The sequence below is a fragment of the Rhinolophus sinicus genome, linkage group LG06, assembly GCF_036562045.2.
Source record: "Rhinolophus sinicus isolate RSC01 linkage group LG06, ASM3656204v1, whole genome shotgun sequence".
NCBI lineage: Eukaryota > Metazoa > Chordata > Mammalia > Chiroptera > Rhinolophidae > Rhinolophus > Rhinolophus sinicus.
This window is the reverse complement of record NC_133756.1, coordinates 139564581-139590350: the sequence shown is the minus strand read 5'-3', so window position 1 is coordinate 139590350 and position 25770 is coordinate 139564581. Positions and strand designations below refer to the sequence as shown.

The 25770-nt window shown below is 33.1% G+C and overlaps 1 protein-coding gene across 7 annotated transcripts in view; it reads right to left on the bottom strand.

Moving 5' to 3' along the window:
* The window catches only part of METTL15 (methyltransferase 15, mitochondrial 12S rRNA N4-cytidine), a 180859-nt gene that overhangs the window by 96680 nt on the left and 58409 nt on the right, over nt 1-25770 (bottom strand). For all 7 annotated transcript variants that reach the window (XM_019749183.2, XM_074336157.1, XM_074336158.1 and 4 more), the window contains exon 4: nt 8227-8363. In XM_019749183.2, the coding sequence (XP_019604742.2) occupies nt 8227-8363 (137 nt within the window). The remainder of the gene's footprint in view (nt 1-8226; nt 8364-25770) is intronic.

The window sequence follows — 25770 nt, the reverse complement described above, 5'->3', positions numbered from 1 at the left end:
TCAAATCAAGTTGTTGCCCATGAAGTAAGAAACCATGAATAACACAGTCTCAGGTAGACAGAGCCGGAGAGGCTCCCTTTCACATATTTATAGAAAAACTACTTAAAGATGTAAACAATATGAGCTCACATAAAGAATTCAAAAAGGGATTTACAGTGCTATAAAATGGCAAGTGGGGTGCACTGAAATAAATTCAATGGATTTAAGTACAAATATTTTAGATATGACTGCCAAACAACACAACTGCTAACTAATAATTATCATAGTAGTAGATATTAATGTCTAAAATCCAAGGTAATATTTGAAAAATCAAGACGTGGAGTGAGAAAGGAAAATTAAAACGAAAGTGTTAATTTCTTACTTACATGGGGTGGTTAATGAATAAATACTATTCTGCATACTTAATAAAAATGTTTAAATACTTTTAATCTTGAAAATACTTTTAATCTTAAAAAATACTAACATCAGCCAGTGGTAAATTAAAAAATAAAAGGTATGTTATCAAAAATACGAGAGAAAAAGCAAGACCAAATATATATACATGCACAACAGACAAAAAAAAAAATTTTCAAGCAACAGAAAAATTTAGTCAGACACAAAAATAGAAAATATTTTTAAAAGGTGACAGAAAGAGCAAGCATATCCTAATTTAATTACCCTATTACAGAAAACATACTCAGATTTGTTTGTACAAAGTACATCTGGTATTTGTTGTTTATAGAAAGTACATCTAAAATAATATAGCACAGAAAGATTTAAAATAGAGTAATATGAAGATGGATAAGACTATATTAGAATTAGAATTCTAATAAATTAAGTTATAATTACATAAAGGAAATACTCTACAACCAATAAAATTATTCTTTAACATAATTCATGAAGTATGAATGTGCTGATAATGCATAAGTAGAATCAACTTTTGTAAAATATATATGTATGCATATATGAATGCATGTACATATATAACAAAATGATTAAAAGCACATATACCAAAAACTTAATATTGGTGGTATGGTTATGAATTATTTTAATTTTCTTCTCAGTACTTTTCTGTATTTTATCATTTTAATTAAGAAAAATATTAATAAAAACAAAATACAGTAATAACTAGAAAGACATGTGCTTCTGGATTGGGATGCAGGATAATGATGTCAATTCTTTCTAAATTAATATGTATTTAACACAATTGGTCAAAATGTTATTTTAAGATTGGCCAAGATGTGCTAATATTTTAGAAACATAAAAAGCAAACATACCCAAGAAAGTTCAAACAAGAAATAGTACATACTATATAGTGAAATATTCGTAAGATAAAATGAAATACACAAAATCATTACTACTGATTAAGGTGGTGGAATGATAATCGAGTTTAATTTTTTTCTTTATATTTTTCTGTATATTATAAATTTACCCAATGAGCACATCTACATTTATAAAATGTTGAAAATATCTGCCTAAAATTATAGTAAAATGATGGACTCAATTATGACTTTTTTTTCTTTGTACATGGCTATATTCTTTAAGCTCAGTATACGGAGCACATATTATTCCTAAATGCAGGAGAAAAGTTTGTTTTTAAAAAATTGTCTTCTAACAGTCAACTTCCACAGTGGCAAAAGTCTGCCAGCACCCCACTGCTCCAATTTAAATGTGTTTCCTCTTGTACAATTTTCAGAGGCAATGGGGAAAAGTTTCAGTTTACAAACAACAGGTGATCTGACGTGTCATCTTTTCTGAACGAACTAAAATGGGTCAGCCTAAAACTCAGCCTTCCTAAGAACTGCTTAGTTTTCTACGAAAACGTTAGTTTCTATTTTTGACCTAGTGTTGACAGAGTAAAGAACATAGGATTTTTCACGAGAAGCATAAGCTCCTCTTTGACAACAGCAAAATAAATAAATAAAAGTAAGAAAGAAATTACTATATTTCCTCAAAAGATATTCACATTCAAATGACAAAAGTATTTCTTTTATTGTATACTTTACTAAAAGTTGTAATTACATACGTATTTCTAAGACAATCTATTTAACCTTTGCATCCTTCCCACCAACCACTCATCCAGTATCCCCAGAAACAATCCCTGGCCAGAATTTGTGTTTTTCTTTCTCACGCATATTTTTAATAGCATAACTCATATGTAGGTATTCATAAATAATATATAGCATTGTTTGGCATTTTCTACTTTACATAGATATGCAGAGTTGTGATTATACAATCTTTGCGTTTGGTTTTTTTAACCATTGTTTTCCCTTTCTCCATACTTTCCCTACCACTAATTCTTTCTTTTTCAAGTTCTCATAATTATACATACAAACAATCCATATATAAGTCTAATGATGTTTCCTTAGATATTGATTATTTTATTTAGATGGAATAGACTCTAAGCAGGTTTTTTTTTTTTATATTAAAAGAGGTCCACAAAAAATGGATGAGTATCCTTTCCCTATATCCTCACTTTCAAAATTATGTCTTTCCAGTGTAAATGTGAAGTACTTATACCATTAATACTTTAATTTTGTTTCTCTCATCACTACTACTAATGTGGAGCATCTTTTCATTCCTAATCTTCTATGAATGACCCTTCTATATCCTTTGCCCATTTTTCAAACTGGTTTTTGTTGTCTTATCAATTTTGAAAGAACTCTTCTTGTATGATAAATATTGATGGGGTTCAGGACAAGCTACCTCAAAATACGATACCTTGGCATATTGAATGTTTTAAACTGAAGGAATTTAAGAAATGATCCATGCAGGAAGAATTTTCTGAAGTAAGTCAGAAAATCCTCTGACCTACTTAAGAAAGTTCCTCTCCCCTGAAGTAGGTCATAAGACCCTTGTGTGAGAGATATTCTCCCTATACCCAGAGGAAAGAAGCCTCCTTATCTATGAAGATGAAGAAATGAAAGGAATCTGAATGAAAGGGGTTTGCTATGTTTCCCCTAGTTTACTACACTTAGCTCATACCCTTTGTCCTGCAGTATTTTTCCATAACATTCTACTCTTCATCAAACCTAACTTAAAAATGCTCAGTTTTAACTGTGTCCTTGGGTCATTTCCTTATGAAGGCTCTTGTGTCACATAAAACTTACATTAAGTAAATTAAAATGCTATTCTCTTATTAATCTATCGTTTGTTACAGGGGTCCCAGCTGAGAACTTAGAAGGGTAGATGAAAAATATATTTTTCCTCCCCTACAATATCAGTCTTTTTCCTATCCACTATTCGAGGTCAGACAATTAAGTATGCAAACTCATCCTAGAGAAAGTATTACACATGCATTGCTGCACGTCACTACATTCACCTTCGAAGTACTCCCCTTGGGAAGCTGTGTACTGATGCCAGCAGCTAGTCCACCCTTCAAAGCAATTTTGGAACTCTTTCTGGAATGGCCATCAGAAATGTTGTCATATTACGGTTGATGCCTGAATGTCATCAAAATGTCTTCCTTTCAATACTTCCTTTATCTTCGGGTAAAGAAAGAAGTCATTGGGGGCCAGATCAGGTGAATAGGGAGGGTGTTTCAATACAGTTATTTGTTTACTGGCTATAAACTCCCTCACAGACAGTGCTGTGTGAGCTGGCGCATTGTCGTGATGCAAGAGCCATGAATTGTTGGCGAAAAGTTCATGTCATCTAACTTTTTCATGTAGCCTTTTCAGCACTTCCAAATCCTAAACTCGGTTAACTGTTTGTCTGGTTGGTACAAACTCCCAATGAATAATCCTTCTGATATCAAAAAAGGTTAGCAACATTGTTGCACTAAGTTCGTGAACATAATTGTCAGAACTTGTATTACTTTTCCTCTTCCAAATTAATAGTTTGGAAATTTTACTGTACTATTTTTGCCATATAATTAAAAATGTTTTTATATATAATTAGATATTTCTATTTACTGTTATAGTTTTATGATTTCTAGTATTGATTTAATGTTTCTTAAACTTAGATTGCATATATAATCTCTTCAATTTTCTTTAGGTATTTTATTTATAATTTTTCTGTCTGGGAGTTATTTTTGAACTTGATTTAAAATAGGGGTCTATTTAATTTTGTTTAAGTTGGACAGGCATTGTACCATTACCATTTGTTAAATAATGCACTGTTTTCTCAATGAATTAAAATACATTTGTGTCCTTTAAAATTATTTTATATAGTGGAATTTATATCTGATTCTCTCCTCCATTAATCTGCTTGCCTATTGTTACACCAATATCATATTGATTTCATTATAGTGATTTTATAGTATGATCTGACATTTGGTAAGACAAGTTTCCTCTTACTTTTTTTTCCACCGGAAGATCTTGAACTTTTAAAATCATATTATCCAAATTTTTTTAAAAAGTACATCAGTTAAGGCAAAATCAATTAAGTACTTCCTGGAAGTACATTAAACGCATATATAAATTTTGGGAGAACTGACTTTTTTTAAATATTAATTTGTTCTGCCCCAAGACATGTTTTCTCTTTTGTTCAGATCTTCTATGTCCTTCAATAAAATTATATAGTTTTTATTTGTAATTTTGCCTTTCTAGCTAAATTACTAAATATTGTATATAATTTTAGATGTTTTTAAGAGTGAAATATTTTTTCCTATTTCCCTTTGTATTTACTATTTAAGATGATATTAAAATTTTTACCTGTCTTATTAATTTTACAAGTCTTTTGGGTTTTTAAGTATTCAGTCAAATCATTATTAAAGAGTATTTTAACCTCTCTTTAGTTTCTTAATTACCTCTGCCAGACCTTCCAAAAATATTGATTAAAATATGTATAGAAGTTGCAATGAACATAGGAGCACATATATCTTCAAGGATAAATGTTTTCAGATTTTTGGGGTAGATACCAAGGAGAGGGATTGCTCGGTCATATGGTAATTCTAATCTTAATTTTTTGAGAAATCTCCACAGTGCCTTCCATTGAGTCTGTGCCAATTTGCATTCCTACCAACAGTGGCCAAGACAGGGAAACAACTAAAGTATCCTTCGATAGGTGAATGGATAAGGTATATATACACAATGCAATGCTATTCTGTCATAAGAAAATATAAAATAATGCCATTTGCAACAACATGGATGGATCTTGAGATTAAAGATGTGGTATATATACACAATGAAATGCTATTTTGCCATAAGAAAAGATAAAATAATGCCATTTGGAACAACATGGATGAATCTTGAGATTATGATGCTAAGCGAAATAAGTCAGACAGAAAAAGTCGAGAACCATATGATTTCACTGATATGTGGGATATAAAACTGAAAGCAACAAAGGAACAAGACAAACAAATGAAGAAATAAAAACTCATAGACACAGACAATAGTTTAGTGGTTACCATAGGGTAAGGGGGAAAAAGGGTGGTAGATGAGGGTAAAAGGGATCAACTATATGATGATGGACGGAGAACTGACACTGGGTGATGAACACACAGCATGATATATACTGTATTTCCCAGAAAATAAGACCTAATCAGAAAATAAGCTCTAGAATGATTTTTCAGGATGCTCGTAATATAAAATAAGCCCTATCGTATTTCCCTAAAAATAAGACTGGGTCTTATATTAGTTTTTGCTCCAAAAGACGCATTAGGGCTTATTTTATATTACGAGCATCCTGAAAAATCATACTACACCTTATTTTCTGTTTAGGTCTTATTTTCAGGGAAATACGGTAGATTATGTATCACAGAATTATGCACCTGAAACCTATGTAACATTACCAACCACTGTCACCGCAGAAAACTTTAATAAAAAAATATGTATTTATAGAAGTTAATAATATTTACATCCTGATTTTGACTTAAATTGTTATAGTATTTCATCTTTTGGGGAAATAACTGCTATTTGTCCTTCATTAATAGGATATTTTATATTTAAGTAGTTTTCTTATATTCCTGTTTAACTGAGAGATTTTAATAAGAATAGCTAACTGATCATTGTCATGCAAGTGAACCTATCACTGATTGACTGTCTGATGCAGAGCCATCCCCATATTCCTGAAAGAAACCCTATTAGGCCATAGGTATTAATCTTTTAATTAAATTATGTATGAATGAAATATGCTAGTATTTTCTTTTGACTTTCGCATTTATATACTTCAGTAAGGTTGGACTTTTTCTCTTTTTTCTTTTATACCATCTCTAGCAAGTTTAGGTATTAAAACTACAGTGGATTCAATGTAAAATACCTGAAAGAGCTTTCTATATTTACCATGGTCAGGTAGGACTAGTGTAAAAGGCAGTGCTCTTTTCTATTTTTTAATAGCTAGATAACAACTGCAAATCTGGTCATGGAGTATTTTCCCCTGTACTTCATTTATCTTTCTAACCTTTTTTATGTTAATGACCTACTCAAGTTTTATAATTACTCAGTCAATTTTAATAATTTATATTTTGCTAGGACATCTTTCATCTAGGTTTCAAGTTACCAAAGAATTGTGGTTATATTATTTTATGATTGAATTATCTTGTATCTATGGTTGGTCTTCTCTCTCAATTTTCATCATGTATTTTTGCTCTCTTTTTCCTTTAACAATCAGGCTGAAAAGGGATTTTTTTGCTATTTTCAAAGAATGATCACTTGGGATTTCTTTATCCTTTCTCCTTTTTTTTGTTTTTGTTTCAGTGTCTTTGATTCTAGCTTTTATCTTATTAAGTCCTTCTTCCTGATTTACTTCATTGTTCTTTAATTTACTACGTTTGGCAAAGAAATTACTTTGTAGATGAACTAAAAATGTCTCAACAAGATTTGAGCGAAGGTAGCATAATTTAATAACATGAGACTATTAGGGGACAGATCAGAATATATGTCCCAAGACTACTGTTAGGTAAAAAATTATACAGTACCTGCTAAAATTGATAAACTTTAAGCTCCATTTGAGAAAGTAGGGTATTTTAAGGATCAAGCAAGCTTGGAACAACTGAACTAGGAATCACAGCCTTTAGAAATAATAATATCTACGAAAATTGAATTTCTGTATGATAGTGAAATATAATGGAAATCTATACTCATTCTACAAATGCTAAAGTCATAATCAAGTGGATGTCTAAGATGTTTCATCAACATCAATGCCCTAGTACCTCTTAAGGAGGGTGCATTAACTTACATTGCAGGATGACAGCAAAAGATTTAAAACAATAAAAAGATAATATAATTTGATTAAACCACATCCTCATATATTATTTCATAGAAGAAAATAACCTGGGATCAAATGGGTTTCAGGGACTCCATGAACCCTGTAACCTTGCAAATAAAAATTTCTGTATATTTGTTTACATGCTCACTGATAGATTTGCAAAGCGTTTTGGACCTGAGAGAAGTTGAAAAAGACTATCCTAGCTAGAATAGTAATCCAATTTTCTATCGTAGTCTGTGATTATACTCTTCTGTGGTCATACTTTTGCTCTTTCACCACAGACCTTTCCACTGTTACAACTAGTAACAGCTTTAGTTTACAAGTCAAAATTTACCTCTGAAATTCTCATCTATTTTCTTGATTTCAGTCTCGAGCGTGAGAGAACAGAACAATTCCTGATTCCTGAAAATAGCCTTTTACATAGTATTTGGAGATAATCATCTTAGCTCCAAGATATTTTTGTTTTTCAGGCTGATGGCCTTTAAACAACATAGCATATGGTCTTAACTCACTAATTCTAAATTTTTGTCTAAAGGAAGATGGTTTTACCACTCATGAAGACGATATTTTATATTTTTAACAAGTTCTATAGTGAAAGCTCATGAATTCTGACAGAAGAATAGATAGCTCTAAGTTTATTTGTGAATTTCAACAAGTATGCAGACAAAACAACTGCATTAAGTTGTGACCTCATGAATTCTGCAGAATTTTCACATACTTATTTATTCCACTGAATTCTTGGAAACTATAACTCATAAAATTCTTTAAAAATTGTTTTTTAAACTACGGGTTATTTGTCAAAATATCATTCATGGATGGGTTTCAACACATCTTCAAATTTTAGGCAAAAGTCATTTTGTTATTTATTCTTATTAATTCAGAAATAATAAATGTAGAATATCATTATTTTCTGACAACAAAAAAAAATTGGCAATAAAACATCACACATCAATTATTTGGGGCATTACAGGGCAGGAAATACTCAGTAGAATGAAGTGCAATATCACACTAGGGAGAACAAATTCCAATATGGTATTTGTAAAAACCAAACTCTGTAAAACTCAGCACCAAAATTAATCATATAAGAGTATTACTTACGGATACAATTCTGAAAGCTGTTCAGCCATTGCATAAGCAGTTGGGTCTCTGTCTAAGGCATAAAGAGTAATATCTGACTCCTTCTGTAGAATGGCTCTTGAGTGTCCTCCTGAACCAAATGTCATATCTAGAAAAATCTGGCCAACACAGAAAAAGAAAATTACCACTTAGCATGAACGAAATATTCTTACTAACTACCTTAATTTCTAGAAGCACATAATGATTTTCAGAGCTGGTAGCAAATTGAAAAACAATTATAACTGTTTTACCTAGAGTTCAATTTGTTGTATGTGAGATCTGGATCAGTTATGAGTGATCAGGCCATAAGAATTGGTCAGAGCATCAGTAAAATGAAAATCCCTGTCACAGGCTGACCAATTCAAGACAAATTTACATTCCAGTCCCTAAGGTCAAACCGGCCACAGTGTTGTGCTGCTCGCTTTTTAAGGCTTTCCAACACCTGGCTGGTAATGATACTTCTAAGAATTCCTCATTGGGAGTTAGCTTACAATTGGTGTGGCTAACTTGATCTCAATTTAAATGCCTATATTAAACATAAAGATATTCAAGAATACAGCAAGAATGAGAGAATGTACCTAACAATAAACAGTCACAGGACAAATCTTTAAAAATATAATCTGGAAAATTGACAAATTAAACATCTAACCTGGAAAAAAAGCCCAAGGCTTCAGTCAGAACACCTAGGGTAACTTCTAGCTTTGCCACTAAGTAGCTATACATCTTTGGGAAAGGCACTTAAAATTCCAGTGTCTCTAGATTTCTCCAGGATTTACAAAGAAAAAGAAGGTCTAGAAAAAAAGAATACACCACCAATACCTATCCAACTGGTAAGGTGACATGCAATTTCTCATCTAAACCAAGACACTTTTGAGAGTGAAAGATTTGCCAGTAATAATTTTGACAGGACAACTGGGGATATATGGGAATGCGTATCTTTAAATGCTTGGATCATTCTAGATATATAATAAAGTTAACTGGATCTGAATCTACTCCTAGGCTATTTTATTTGGCCACACTATAAAGAAAATAGTCTGGTCACAGTTGGGCAAGAAACCAGAGCTGGACTATTAGATAGCTATGTGTCAACAAGTGAGTTGACTGGGATGGATTTGGAAGTGAAGACACTCTCAGCACATCTCCTCAAAGTCATGCTCATAGCTTAATGTACCCTTTCAATAAGTTTCACTGAAAATATGAAAAGAAAAACACTTATGCCAATAATATTGATTACTATCACAACATACACTATAAGCCAGACTATTAAAAATATTTAAACACATAACTTTGTAAAGTCCATGTGTACATTGCAGAAGAAGAGAAATTTCTGTAATGGATTTGAGTATTTCCATGCCCTGAATGTTATAACTTATTACAGGGAGAGTGGTCAGAAACAAGGAACAATTATGCTTTGATTTTTGATACCAGCTACCCTGCTGAGTCCCAGCCTCTGTTCAAATCCTTAGAAAAGTTTGCCTGCTATTCAAAGAATAATGTGGAGGAAATCTTCTGATCAAAATTGAGGAGAGTAGGGAGGTAAAATATAAGAGATGTAAATGTGGTAAAAATGTACAAGCATTGCCTTTTAACATAAATGTGTTCATATAACTTAACTTTGCACTTTTATCACTGTCAGCACAAAAGGCATGTCTACACATATTGTTTCATCAATTTAAACAATAACTTTAAAACAACACTTAAAGTCTTCTTATTATTTGTATGGTTGTAGGATTACACCTTTTAACCTCAAGATCCAATCATTTCCCTTCCCTCTCTGTATACTAACTCTATTCATCTATGAGTGGTAAAAATCTTCCACCATACCTAACCTCAGTTTTAAAATTGCTAGGGGTTTAGCATAATTTAAACAAGTAACTTTTCCCAAACAAAACAGTAAGCCACTTTCTTGTTATGGCCCAATATCAAGTCTTGTTATAACTCTGGATTTAAACTAAAAGGATACCAAATAAAATAATTTGCATATGATTAACTTATCTCAAGCCAGGAAAGTCCCAATCAATATTTAAAAGGAAAAATTTTCATCATTAAAAATATTCTGGAAAATGTGAGATGATGATTATAATTTACATGATTATTTTTTAATATATCATGATTATGCCCTTGGAGATGTTCTGGCAATCAAGGAAGTTTCCATAGGAAAAAAATAATCTACTATAACCAGTCAAGTGTAACACAAAACAAAAAGTGGAAGACAGATGGGGATTTATTAAACTAGAAGTGAACCCTACCATATGTCCTGGGTTAATAGGTGATTGGAGCCATCAACTTTCATTTTTTTAAATTCTAATATACATTGCTCATCAAATGTAATAGTGAGTCACCCAGCACTACAATTCAAAAGAGAGCCAATTAGTTTTTTCCTTCTCTTGGGTCATTAACTTGCCATAAGACCACGTTTTTAATTTGTACAAGTTGATAATAAAATAAGGAGACTGGACAATTCTTTTTTACTTAACAAGTGCACAAGAACAAATAAATCTCAATGTTTCAAAATAATCCTTCCATGGGTCTCATCTATACATACATTTAAATGTGTATCTTATGTTCCAAACACATATCAAACTCTTTCTTTGAAATTGCCTGATATAATTATCTATGTAAAAAGCCAAGCCCATATTTTATACCAAGGGTTTGTTCTGGTAATTTCACCTATCATCAATTTCACTTATCATTTCAACTCTCTGAGCTTCAACTGCTCCATTTAAGAAATGGGGGTGAAATATGCAGGTTTACCTCACAGAGATTTATAAAGATTATCTTACTCTTTTCTTCCTTACAACTATGAAGTAGGTGTAATTGGATTTTACACATACAGAAACTAAGATTACACTAAGCTAGCAAATGGCAAATATGGGAAAAAACATAGGTATACCTAGTTGAAAACCTGTGTTTTCTCTTGGGCCGCTACATTAAATCAATCAAGTCTATATGTGCATATTGCTTTATGGTTTACCAGCCATTAATATTTTCCTACTTGGTCTAACAAAAGTTCTGTAAGGTAGTACGGACAAGTAGCATTATTTATATTTTTACAAACAGAAAAGTCAGGTGCTAAGAAATAATGTAACTTGATTAAGATCATGTTACTGGTAAGTGAGGGAAAGAGAATTCTAAAACAGGTCTCACCAACTCTATACATTCTGTGTTCTTTCTGAAGGGAATAAAGAATGAAGAGAAGGAGGGAGAAAAAGAAGAAAAAAAAGTGGATGGCATAAGAAAGAATCATGGCAGAGGTAGCTTTACAAAACTATACAAGAAAAAATTAGTTTTTTATAAATCACTCATTCCTCCTGGAATTTAGGCTCTTCAAAGCCATGTCTTTATCTTGTGTAGCAAGATAACTCATCTCTCTCTCTCTCCCTCCCTCCCTCTTTCTTTCTTCCCCTTCTCTCTTTCAAGCAGGTACCTAGGTATTTAGAGCTTTAGAATGCATATTCCTTAAGGACTTTCGCATGGCAGAAAGAAAACACTTTCTATCTCTCCTATCATTTGAAGACAACCAGTTCCCACTTAAGTTAAAGAAAAAAAGACGAAGCACAGAGAAAATGCTAGTTATCCTTGGTAAAATGAGATTTCTCTGAACCTGGGTAAAAGAAACACGAAAAAGATGGACACATTCCAGGAAAGTTCAGGACCAATAAGTGACTGATGGGTGATAAGATCTCCGAGTAGCTGGCTGGATGATGAACTAAGGGAGGATGGACCCTCAATCAAGGGTTCCCAGGGCCACCAGAGATCTCTATAGCCCTCTGTGGCACAGAAGCAACAGAACCTTTGATCCCAGAGGTCAGGACAAAAGGCATCTCAAGGGAAACTAAGTGTGGTGGGAAGGGAATGATGAGATGCAGGGCCTCTGCATAGCTCTGGGTGGTGTGGGATCAGGGCGATGACTGAGATCGATGGCTTCTCAGCACGGAGTTGGGGCTAACAATCAAAATGAAAAGTGATCAAAAGAAAAAAAAGTAGCATTTGAGGGAGAAGATTCATAACTACAATTCTCCAATGTAGTCTCCATTTTAATATGGTAGCATTAGTGCACAATACTAGATGCTTGGTATACAGAGGGTGCCAAAAAAATTATACAATTTTTAAGAAAGGAAAACAGTATTAAAATTATATTACTCAATATATACCAATAACAAAAGATGAATACAAGTCACGTTTGACTTCTGCAATCACAAGAGGTGCTCAAAGTGGTTACCCTCAGCGTCCAGACACTTCTGATTATGGTGAATTACTGCTTGAGCGACGCTGACCAAAGTGTCCACTTGTATATGTTTTTATTGCACCCCCAGTATATTTAGTAATTTGATATTGAAAAAGGGCTTAGCCTCCCAAGGTGACTATGATAAAGATAGAAACACTCATTTGTGCATATGAATTCAGAAATACTCTTCAAAATAACTCATTACCATAGAATCACATCAAATAATCAGAAGATGTTCAGTTTTTAAGTCATTTAACATCATTGTACTCCTAATATTATAAATTGATTCATTAAGGAACAGAACTTTTTCAGAACATTAGTAACGATCTGCAATTAATAGCAGTATATAAACGCTATAGCACCAAGTTTCTATTGCTGATCAGTTCTCCTTTACATTTGGAATAAGAAAAATGAACATTTCTTATTTTAGGTGAGCTCTTTTAATCAAATGCAACTAAATGACATTTTATCCCTACCATAGAAATGACTAGGTTCTTCCCTTCACCAGGATGAGTCACACTCGATAGCTGAGCTTATCGCTGAGGATTTAATACGGACAGGGTACAGATGCAGAATTTCACAGCTCAAAGGGACATAACAGACTATTTATTCCACCCCCTCATTTTACTTATGAGGAGACCAAAGCCTGAGAAGGGTAGCTGATAGCTAGTTGAGGATAAAGCTAATACTAAAACCCAGACCTTGTGCTATTTCCACTTCATCTCATAATGCCCCATTGAAATGATATAATTGCACTAAAATAAAAACAGTTGTTTCTTGAAAAGAAGTTTTTTCTTAATATGAAGATAGATACATGTAGGAACTTTATATCTTTTCTTAAATTTATTTTCAACCACAGTGACACAATATTATGTTTCATTTGTACAACATAGTGATTAGACATTTATGAAGTGATCACCCCAATAAGTCTAGTACCCACCTCACATCAAACAAAGTTATTATAATGTTATTGACTATATTCCCTATGCTGTACTTTACATTCCCATGACTATTGGGAACTTTGTATCTAAAGCCTCCAATACAGTTAAAAACAATCACTGTTCTACCATTCTAAATTTTTAAAAGAGACTTTATAAGGACAAAACTGTTGAATTCAATTCCAAAGACAATTACATTACGTAGCATGGTATAAATGTCTGCCCAATACGTGTAACAGCAACTGGTAAAGATTGGTTTCTTGACAGGTTAGTTTGCAAATTGATCTTGACATTAAAAACAAAAATTTAAAACACTTAAAACCATAGACTAATGAGTGGTTAGAGCTGGAAAAGCCCATCAGAAAAAATCCAAGTTTAATTCCATGCTTATACACTGCTCTGTATTTCTACAGTATACCTAGCACTACATTTTTATACCTCTCGAATATGATAAAAACATTCTTTAAGATTCAGCTAAGGCTGCTTGCTGAAGGGGTAGACTGACAGAAATCAAGGAATTTGCCCAAGATTATCCTACATAGACTAGATAATTAAATGTTTTTTTGTTTTTCTTCCAATCCAACAGTTCTAATCACTGAAATTTTCACATTGGAACAATGTTAAAATTGGACATGAAACCATTTTTAGCCATGAATAGTATGAAGGCAGATCTTCAAATTTCATTTTCCTAATGTTGATTAGTCATTTCCAATCTGTGCAAGATTTTTAATAGTACGTTCTCATCTGAATTTGGAAATAATATAGCCTGGTTTCTCTTTAAAATTTCTTCTTATGAATATTTTCTTTTCTGGCAATTACTAATTTTGAATTTTAGAATTAAAGTACTTTTCAAAGAATTTTAGCTAAACTTCATCTACTTACAACTACTAGTTTCATTTTGAAATACTGAAATGTCTCAGCTATATACATAACTTTCTGGGTATTTTTTCGGGAGGTAATAAAATAAAAATGTATGGCGTTAATTAATAATTTATATTTACTAAACATTCCATATAGATAAAGCCATAGAAGACAACAAAAAAATACTAAATCATGAAGGAATAATTTAGGTGAGGGAATTTGGACATGCACATGAATAACTACTAGAAAAAGCAATTAGCAATATAAGAAAGGCAGATATAACATTTTATAAGGAGTAAAACAATACTTATTTTAATGTAGTGGGATGGACGACACGGGAGGAGGCCGTAGTTCAGCTGGGCCCTTAAGCCTGGGTACAAGTCGGGACTCCTCCTTACTTGTGACTCTTCTATATTCTCCATATCCTATCGCTACCAGTGCGGCTGATTTTACCATCTAAATAATGTTGTAAATCTTTCCACTCCCATTTGTAATTCAGGTCCCATATTCATTGCTTTACTATTGCAAGAGGCTGAGAACTGAAATCCATGCCTCTAATCTCATTTCTAATTCTTTTTGCTACACTGTTAACAAGTGATCTTTTCTAAAATAATATTGTAACATGTGACAATCCTATCTGAACCCCCCACAGGCTCTCCAAAGCTACATGATAAGAGTGCAAACTTCTAAGGCGTAAGAGATAATATTCTTTACATTCTGGCCCCTGCATTTCTTTCCAACATCATCTCCCACTCTCGCAGACATGAATTTTATCGTTTTCTCTAGCCATAAAGAAGTACATGCAATTATCAAGCATGCCAAACTGTCTCATGGGTCTCTCCCTTTTTGCCTCATTCCATCTCTCTGAATCTTTTTTCTCAAACAATTATGAGAATCCTAATATGTCCATACCTCTATTGTAAGAGTTAGTAATACAATAGTAAGCCAAAATAGACAGGGTCCCTGCTCTCAGGTAGTTTGCAGCCTGGAGTTCTTAGTATCTTTAATATAATGCTCTTTCTTTCTAGATTATGCCTTTGGAAGATGCCCTAAACATTTGTGTCCCTGGTGCTAAATAATGCCTGGTACATAGAATATAATCAATAAATATCTGAATAAATAAATAAAAACAAAGATAATTAAATCTTAGCAAAAGCATAGGCACAGGAAAGATATATCATGTATGAAGGAAGCAAATTTGACTGAAGTCCAGGAATTATTAAAAGCAGAGTGCGGAAAGGAGAAAAAGGGAGGGGAAAAAAAAAACTGGGAGAAATGAACAACTTTCTAATGTGCCAGATACCGTGTTATTTGTTGCAATGTGTTCCTTATCTAAATCCTCATAGCAGCCTTATGAACACAGACAAAGTTGGAAATAATACTAGAAAGGTAGTGTGAAGTCAAACTGCAGCAGTGCTAAAAGGCCAGAATAAGTAATTTGCATCATATTTGCTCGATAATGAACAGCTTTAAGTACTTCTTTTTTTTTAAGTACAACAGTAATTTAACTGTCAACAGTATTAGATGAATAGTAGGGCGTGAGAACATAGTGGTGAGCTGGTGTAGATCCTCCAGATAAGAGGACACAAGAGCCTGAACTGCCACCAGGAATGGGGAGTGATAACAGTAACACTGTATGATGCATTTATCGAATGCATATTTTATGCATAACATATTGCTAAACATTTTATCTGCATTGTTCATTTATTTTATACATAGTAATAAACATACACACATGAACAACCACATTCAGTCACATGAATGTGATTTCTTATAACTACACTCTGAGTCAAGTTACTATTTTATTATGATTTTACAGAGGAGAAACAGTAAATTTAGAGAGGGTTAGGTAAATTGTCTGATGCACAGCTAATAAATGGGGGAGACAGATTTCAAAAACAATTATGTCTCCTGAACCTGTACTAACTACTTTGTTTTTCTGTAGAGGTAGAATACACTAATTAGATGTGCTCAGTAAAAAGTGAGAGAAATAAAAATGATCACAAAGTGTGCTGTCTGGGTAACGAAGAAGACACCGTTTATTGTGCAGTTATGTGCCAGCATTCACTATGCCACACACTTTAAAAAAACTTGATCTAATTTAATTTTTACAATAGCCTGTATGACAGCTAAAGCAATCCCATTTTACAGATGAGTATACTGGAGACATTTACTTAGGAAAACATGAATTAGTGGTACAATTAGAGACAGAGGCAGAAATAATATAAGCATTTCTTTTCTCTCCCTTACACACTGCCCCTCCACACCCTGTCACCTCCCAATTAGTGTTAGAGAGACCACGGAACAACTTCTTACTCCAGAAGACAGGAAACTAAAAGTCTGAGAAGATAGAGGCAGTTTGATAGGGAGAACAGAGGTTTAAGAAAGTCATGTGGAAATGGAATAATTCTTTGTAATAAACTTGAAACAGTGAAGTGAGAGGGGCATTGCTGAGCAGATTTTGAAAAGAACACTAAAAACAATTGAAATACACAAGTATAATAGCATCAACACATAGTGGAAGAAGTTTGGTTTCTGAAAGTGTAAGTAAAGAACATTCAGTTCCAATTATATTTTTAAAATCTCATCCTAATAAAAAATATTGATACATGTAAAAACAACACTCAGATAAGTTACATTCATTATATATGCAAATTATATTACGCAGCCTTTGGAAATACTGTGCCCCAAACGTGGCACACCTGGTACACATTTACTAAAAGTAACATAGTGGGGCCACTTGGATGTAACTAGCGAGGCAAGTGTTAAGAGAGATGAACTAGTCATTTGGACATAATATATGATAGATAATGACATGACAGAACATGATATATAATATAATGCGAAGGATATTCAGACTAAAAATCACTAGAAAGAGTTATCTGTTTTATAATGTCACTGAAATGTTTGTAACTGCTCAGACAAGCTATTGTACCATTGTGTGCTGAATCACTCAAGACCATCACGGACTTCTCTCAGGCTTTACTTATCTTTTCTGTCTAATCTGTTGACAGCTATGTATTTGTCACACTGATGTATTTGTAGACCTGAAATAAATTAGAACATGTAACTGTGAACATAGAAGGCCACCAATCTTACAGTCAGCTAATACTCAAACATTTTTCCTCAAAACCCTTGATTTACTATCCTCTTGTTAAGCTCAGCTGAATATCTGTCTGTTAAGTGCTTATTTTGTTTAATTTGTAACTATTACATGGGTTTATGCAAAAGGAAAAATATCTCGAAAGAACATAAAAGTTATATCACAAACAAAACAATCAATGCATTGCAATAAATTTAGCTTTTTCCATTTTATCAAGAGTATTGGTGTTACTGTGATGATTCATCCTGCCTAAATTCTGCAACCATTTCATATTGTAGCTTAAATTCTATCCTAGTCACAAAAGAAATATTTGTCATAACAAAGCTTATTTTTTTCTTCTTTATAAATTATGTTCTTCAATTATACTAAATTAAATAATTGGAGTATTCATCCTTCTTGACAATAAGTAGCTTTTACTCTTATCTGTAACACGGGATGAATTTCAATCATAAGTCCCAGCCATGTACAATGGACTGCCATTTGATCTGCTTGCAGATACACAAATAGCTAAAAATAATATGGCATGGTCGTCTCAATAAGCTTAATTTCCCAGAGGTCTCTGGCTGAGACAATGCCAATCTGTCAACACCTTTTTAAATAAGAAAATTAGTTTTAATCTACATCATGAAGAAATTCATATATTCTGGACAAACTTTCCCATGAACATCATGCAGCTATTGAAAATGCTAGACAATTATTTTCTTTTAAGAATTATTAAATATATAAATTGTTTATAGAATTTGAAAAACTACTGTGAAAATAATGCAATAATAAGCTCTTCAATGTGGTCGGTAAATACTTTTTTCCATATTTTGGGGGGTGGGGCACAAATCATTTTACTGATGGCAATTTCAATATGGTTCTAATATTAAATTCTTATCAGTGTTAAAATAAAACCAATGCTGGTAAAATTTTCTATTTGGCCACCAAATAACATTAATTTTACACGTATCAAAGCAGACCGATCTATAGTAGTGTCCAGTCTACTGTGTGTTAGGTGTGTGTGTATGAGTGAGCACATCTGTAGCTGCATGTGCATGTATATGACCACATAGGTAAAGGGCAGGTGAGGAGGAACTTCCATATTCCTTACCGTGTTTAAACGGGTGACTCAAGGTTGGACAAGTTTCAGACTAAAAATAGGACATATGACACCACCATGAAATCCTTGTGTGGAGATGTTAGCAAGTAAAATTTAAGGAGTGAGAGTTTCATAGGTAAGTAATCAGGTAAGAGGGAAAATAATCGGGAAAGATTAGAAAGCACAATCAGTAACCGCAAGATTGCTACGGGGATACGAAAGACAGTTTGGGGAACGTAATCAATAAGGTTGTAAAGATTTTATAGGGTTTCTGATGGACACTTGTCTTATCAGGGAGACCACCTCAGGGATGATGTAGATGCCTGATCACTGCCCTGTACACCTGAAGCTGAAGCTGAACAATAATGAATGTCAACTAAAATTTTATATATATATATATATATATATATATATATATATATATATATATATATATATATATGTATATATGGTCACAAGAAGTGGAGTACAGCATAAGGAATAGAGACAGTGGAAATGTAATGGCTGTATGCGATGTCAGAGGGGTAGCAGATTGGGGGAGAGGGGTTATCACTTTGTGGAGGGGATAAATGTCTAACTATTACATGGTTTTGTACACTTGAAACTAATAATAAAAAATAAAAAAAGAAACATACCTACAAAGAAAATCCATCCCCATAAATAAAAAGGAAAGTATCTTTAAAATAATTCAAAATAATTAGAAGAGGTAGGTTCAATAAAATAACTAAATACTTTTAGAACAAATTACTTTGTGGCTTTCAAGTATTGTATGAATTAAAAAGGAAAGATATAAATGAGGCAACAGAGTGTAAAAGAGACTGAATGTAAAATGTGAAAATGTAAAAATGTAAAAATGTCTCATTTCTAGTCCAGAATCTATTATTTAATTGCCATAAAAGTTGAGCAAGTTACTTAACCTCTCTGGACCTCCATGTACTCATGTGTAACTGGAGACAAATACACTGTCCTAGTACACATCACCGGGTTATTAGGATATGCAAATAAAACAATATGCATGAAGAAATTGGAAAATGGTACAGTGCTATAAAAACATTATGAATATAATGCATTTAAAATAAGAAAATACTCACAAAATCAAAATTTTATAATAATAATGATGATAATAAACACAAAACCAATTACCATGCAAAAAACATTTCATTTCATGGCTTCTGAATTTGAAAAAACACTAACAAAATCTTCAGTTGATAGATGGTTTTTAAAAGGAGCTTTTCAGTAATGTAACACTTACAGAGAGGGATATTCAAAGAATTTTATTTTAAATGCAATAAAAACCACCAGTGATATATCTGAAATAAGACAATTTCATAATTAGTCTGCTTTTGCTGTGTCTTAAACCTAAGAAAACATCTTCGAATCATCTTTTTTCTTATTAGTTTCAGATGTACAAAACAATGTAATAGTTAGACATTTATACCCCTCAAATCTACTGCACCCCTCCCGCAATCTACTACCCCTCTGAAGGTGAGGGGATTAGAAAGCACGAATTGGTACCCACATGATTTGCCACGGGGATATGAAGGACAGTTTGGGGAATATAATCAATAATATTGTAAAGATTTTGTAGGGTGTCAGATGGGCACATGTCTTATTAGGGAGAGCACTTCGAATTGTCTTTTAATTCAGCCCAAATTGGGAAAAAAAAAGTGTAACTTACTAGATGATCTTTTAAATACTCTCTAAAAAACATTTTAGAAATGTAAATATTATTACTTTTTTTGGATAGTAATGCTTTTAAAGATTTTTATTATTGACCTTGAACATTTTATCACAACTAATTGTATTTTGAAGTGTATAAACAATTCCATGTAGGGACAATGAATTGGACACTAGGGTTAATTCAACTACGTTGGTATTCTGACATATCGCTAGTAACTAAGCATCTATAATCTCTCAATTTTTAACTGACTGCGAAGACTTTATGCACTTTCAACGTGGTTAGTTGACTCAAAAGAAGAAATATTCATACAAAAATGAATTAGCTGATTATCTTGAGAGTATAATAAAAATTATACACTTATTGTACACATTCTGTACGGAGAAGACAGAATTTTGGAGTATAAATTTTATATGGAGATATATTCCTAGTTTCCTAATGGACATTCAATATACTTGGACAGACACATCTACAAAATGATTAAGTAATAAGGAAGAAAATTCCAGACATGCCAAATACCAGTGTATAATTATAAGACAGTGTTAACAAAGAGAAAACTGTTTTCTGGAAGGAAATAATAATCTATGCAGCTATGATCTGAAAAGTCTCCTTCATCAAAGAAGATGGCTCCAAGTCAAACCTGGATTATAACTATTAGGTTGGTGCAACAGTAATTGTGGGTTTTGCAATTATTTTTAACCTTTTAAACTGCAATTACTTTTGCACTGACCTAATAGCTAAGTACAACAAAGGGAAAAAAGTGTCCCAGGGGACAGGAAAACTCTAAAACAAAGACAAAGGAACATTTTTCTTGAATCATTAATTGATTTAATTGCATAGAACACAGGATTTATAATAAGAAATACACCAGGTTGAATGTTAGGTTGTTTAACCTTTATGAATCTGCTCTTAGTTAAAAACTGGAGTCAAAAACACTGACCTTACAGGATTATAATGAAGATTAAATGAATTTGTAGTATAAAGTGCTTAAAATACTTTCTGACTTGTAGTGAGTATTAAAAAAACAAAACACATACACACACAAAAAAAAAAAAGAAAGAAAGAAAAAAATAACCTACTTCCACTAACAAGAAGCAGAACAGAGGAGAGCCCATGAAGAGATAGGAGTTACACTGGGATGATGACGGACAGGGGAAGGAAGGGTCCATATGAGAGAAATAACAGAAAGAATGCTACCATAAAGAACTACTCATAAGAACTAAAGCTTAATTTAAATATAAGTAATAAAGTGGGAAGAAATGTCAAAGTTGTCACAAAACTTTCAGACCTATTCCCATGAAATGATAGCACTGACAAGAAAAAAAAGGTCTCATCAGAGGGTAATCTATTTTTCAGGGAGTCACCACCATGACCCTCACAAAATCTGTAGCATCAATTTACAAGCAGAGACATTTTTCTTTAGTACTCATAACCATTTCTAGTTTATCAATATAGTTTTACATCTAAATCAATGACAAGAATCAAAGATCACCAGCAGAGAATAGGTCATATTATAAATGGTCCCTTTTATTATTGCTAATAGTACTGGCAAAGATTCTTTAGAGTCTTTCTATTTGCCCAGAAGAGGGTTACTTTACATAACTCTGTGAGGTAGACGCTATAATTACTTTCATTTCATGTAGAGACGTAACTGGCCTAAGATCGAATGGTTAATAAATTACAGACATTTGAACTCGTGAAGTTTATCCTTTGAGTCTATGCTCTTAACAAAACCCCTTATGGTTTCCTATAATTTGTTTTTGAATACCACAAATATCAGATCATTTTGTGCTCAGAACTTTCTGATGGCTTCCCAAATCTGCCCAACACACGTTATGGGACTTGACTGATTTCATCTTCCACTCCTGGATCATTCTATTCCAATTACCAGAGCTTCTTGCTGTCCCTCAAACATACTCCTGTCACACACAAAGCCTTTGCTCCTAGTGTCCGACCTGCCTGCCCCTTGGCGGCCCAGATATTCAAGGATAGAACACTTGCTCTATCTTCTGCTTGCTTAAATATAGTCTAATTAGTAAGGCTGTCCCCAATTAAACTATTTAAACTATAATACCTTTACACACCACCAACACTCATTTACTCTTTATACCATTCCTTGCTTTACTTTTCTGCAGGGCACTTATCTAATCTAACATACTCTAGATATTTTGTAGATATTTCTTTTTTATTATGTTTATTGTCTGTCCCATCACTAGAAAGCAAGCTCTAAGAGGGTAGATACACTTTCGTATCTCTAATACCTTAAACAGTACCTATCACGTAAAGCTTAAACAATAATTGTTTAACCTATGCATGAATAAATGGATACAAATACATTGATAATTAAACAAATTTTGTTTTCAAAAGAATAAAGGAGAACATGAAATAGGAATTAATATTTATTGAGCATCTATGCTTGCCAGGAAGTCTACTAGGAGTTTAGTATACATTAACTAACTAAATAGTCATCTAATTCTCCTGTGAGATAGATATTATGCCCTGTTTTATAGAACAGGAAACAGACTCTGAAGTTAACCAGCTTTTCCCAAAACAAACTGTAGTAAGTAATGAAGCCAAGGTGTGAACATTGGCCTTTTTGATTCTCAGGGCCCATGAGCTGCCTGCTTTATCACCCTGCCTCCTGTAAAGTATTTTAGGTAATAGCTGGAATTTACACATATAATCGAGCAGAAGTTTTAAAAAATATTTCCGTGAGTAAGCCTCATCATATGAATGTGAAAGGATACAATTATAGATAACTTTTCAAATAAACAGTATTATGACGATTAGTTTTATGTGTCAATTTGGCTAGGCTACAGTAGCCCAGTTATTTAATCAAACATTAATAAAACATTATCTGTGAAGATATTTTGTAGATGTAGTTAAGTTGACCTTAAGTAAATGAGATTACTCTCCATAATCCAATCAGTTGAAAGGCCTTACTAAGGTTTTCCTGCAGGAAGAGAAAAACACTACCTCCGTACTGCTAATTAACTCTTGCATGAGAGACTGCAACCGCCCCTGCTCTACAGATTTCAGACCTGCTGGCCCACACAAATTTATGAGCCAATTCCTTACAATAAATGTCTTAAGGTACATCACCTATTGATTTTGTTTTTTCCTGGAGAACACTGACTGTTACAGGTACTGCCTAAATGTCTGAAACAGTGAGTAGAACAATGCAGAAACTCCAGATGTAGACTTCCAGCAACGCTCTGGACACGAACGGTGATAAATACAGAGGGGGCCAAAAAAATGTATACACATTTTAAGAAAGGAAAAAACTCTTAAAATTGTAATACTCAACATATACCGATAACAAAAGGTGAATACAAGTCATGTGTATACATTTTTTGGCACCCCTGGTGTTTGTTAAGTGTAGATGCACACGTGGCTTCCTTACAGAAAAAGGAAGACAGGAAGTCCATAAAATCCTTAAAGGAAACTATCTGTCAGGAGAAGCTGTTTAAATAAACTTTAGATTGATATTAAGTGATGATCTTGTTTAATTTATATAGTGTTATCAAAATTTTTCGATGATAATCAAAATTCGTGTTAACAATTTTATTTGACTTAGATCTTAGATTCCATATTGGCTTCTTTTAGGTGTTCCTCATTGTGGGAATTGGTAGAAGGTATAATTTTCCACACAACTAATTCAGCAGTCTTAATAGTGCTGTTAAAACCACATGGGTGTGCTCAAGAACCATAAAGACAGAGTCAGCAAAGGGCGTTCATTTAGAAAAGGGTCTCTACATGAACTTGGAAAAGTCATTTAAGAGGTACGTCTTAATACTGTTGTCTGTAATAAAGAGATAATTCATACGAGAATGGACTGTACATTGTAGACCACTACACAAATATTATTTTGCCAATAAACATTTGATGATAACGATGGCATGACATCTAATTCTGTCTCAACTGTGTTGAAAAACATTGTCTTTCAAAACACCATAGGTCAAAAACTAGAAAATTAAGGGGCGGCCGCATGGCTCAGTTGGTTAGAGTGTGAGTTCTGAACAACAGGGTTGCCAGTTCGATTCCCACATGGGCCAGTGAGCTGCACCCTCCACAACTAGATTGAAGACAATGAGCTGCAGCTGAGCTTCAGGAGCGGGGTGCTGGATGGCTCAGTTGGTTAGAGCGCAAGCTCTCAACAAGGTTGCACTCCCTGCAACTAAGATTGAAAATGGTGATTGGACTTGGAACAAAGCTGCACCCTCCACAACTAGATTGAAGGACAATGACTTGGATCTGATGGGCCCTGGAGAAACACACTGTTCCCCAATATCCCCCAAAAAAAGTTATTAAAAACTAAATAAATAAACAGAAAATTAAGTCAGTCAAAACTACTTATTGCCTATGAAAAATAATTTAAAAGCCTGAAAGTCTCTAAAAGATCTACTGCCTGTTGAGTTTCACTGCACTGGGATTCTCAAAAGCCTACATTATGGTCCTGGTTCTTGGACAGGTCCTAAAAACTCTGTTGTGTATCTCCTGTCCCACCCTCAACTTCCAAGAAGATGGATGGAGTACTTGAAGCAATAACTGAAAATAATATGAGTATTTTGGAGTTACAATGGTACTTAACTGCTAAATATGAGCATTATTACAGGGACCATTTAGTTTTTTAAACAATAAGTGCAACATGCAAACTACTATAAGAATATTTTCAAGCGCCAGGGCTATGTTGCATTAGATTACAAAGGGAATGACTTCTTAAAAGAAAACCAAAAACTACAAATTGCTCTAACAAAGGGAAGCTAGTCTTTCCCAGATAATATACCTGCTTTCTTCTAATTTTAAAGTGGTCCTTCTGAGTTATTTCTATTTATTAAACAACAACCAAAAAAGTACAATATTTTCAATCCATTCTAAATTAAATCATCTTAAACCATTCCTTATTTAAGGAGGAAACATTATTAAAATGGACAAAAAGTCAATTTTTCCAATCATTCCTTCAACACTTCATCTAAAATTAAACTCCTACTGTCAATTCTCTAGCTCCAATTCTACATATATGTTGCAATAAACATGGCTCCCATTAAGCTGATCATCACTTAAAGCCTAAAAATCTTTTAGTTATGCCATGTCGTGTATTCTAGAATGTTATAGTTTGTTGTCAGACAATATCATTTCTGTCTTCATAATGCAAAGTCCCAAGCCTACTTATTTGATACAGTCTTAAGAGAAGATAACACAAGATAGATAAGATATAATCTTTGCATAAATACCAGACCCTGAAGACATACAAAGAAGCAAAAAAGAAAGTTTAGTTGCCTTGCCTGTGTTTGAAGTACAACATAATACACCAAATAACTTCAGATGACCTGGGTAATCATTATGAAAGAGGCTTTAAATATATAAACACTGAGCATACCAAACAGAGGTCAGGAGCAGGCTAATGAAAAATAATAAATATTAAAATATTAGTCCAAATCAAGAAAACTCTTCTTGTTTTTAGAAGCGGAAAATTAGGTAGAAACAAAGAGCATTTTCTGTAAATTAGCTAAGATATTTTACTGTCAGAACACAATGCTAAGCTATTTTCTGACTATTTTCTTTTAGGCTTAAAAATAAATCAACCTTCATTTTCAGAAGTTTATCTAATTTTACACATGCAATTGTTGTTACTTC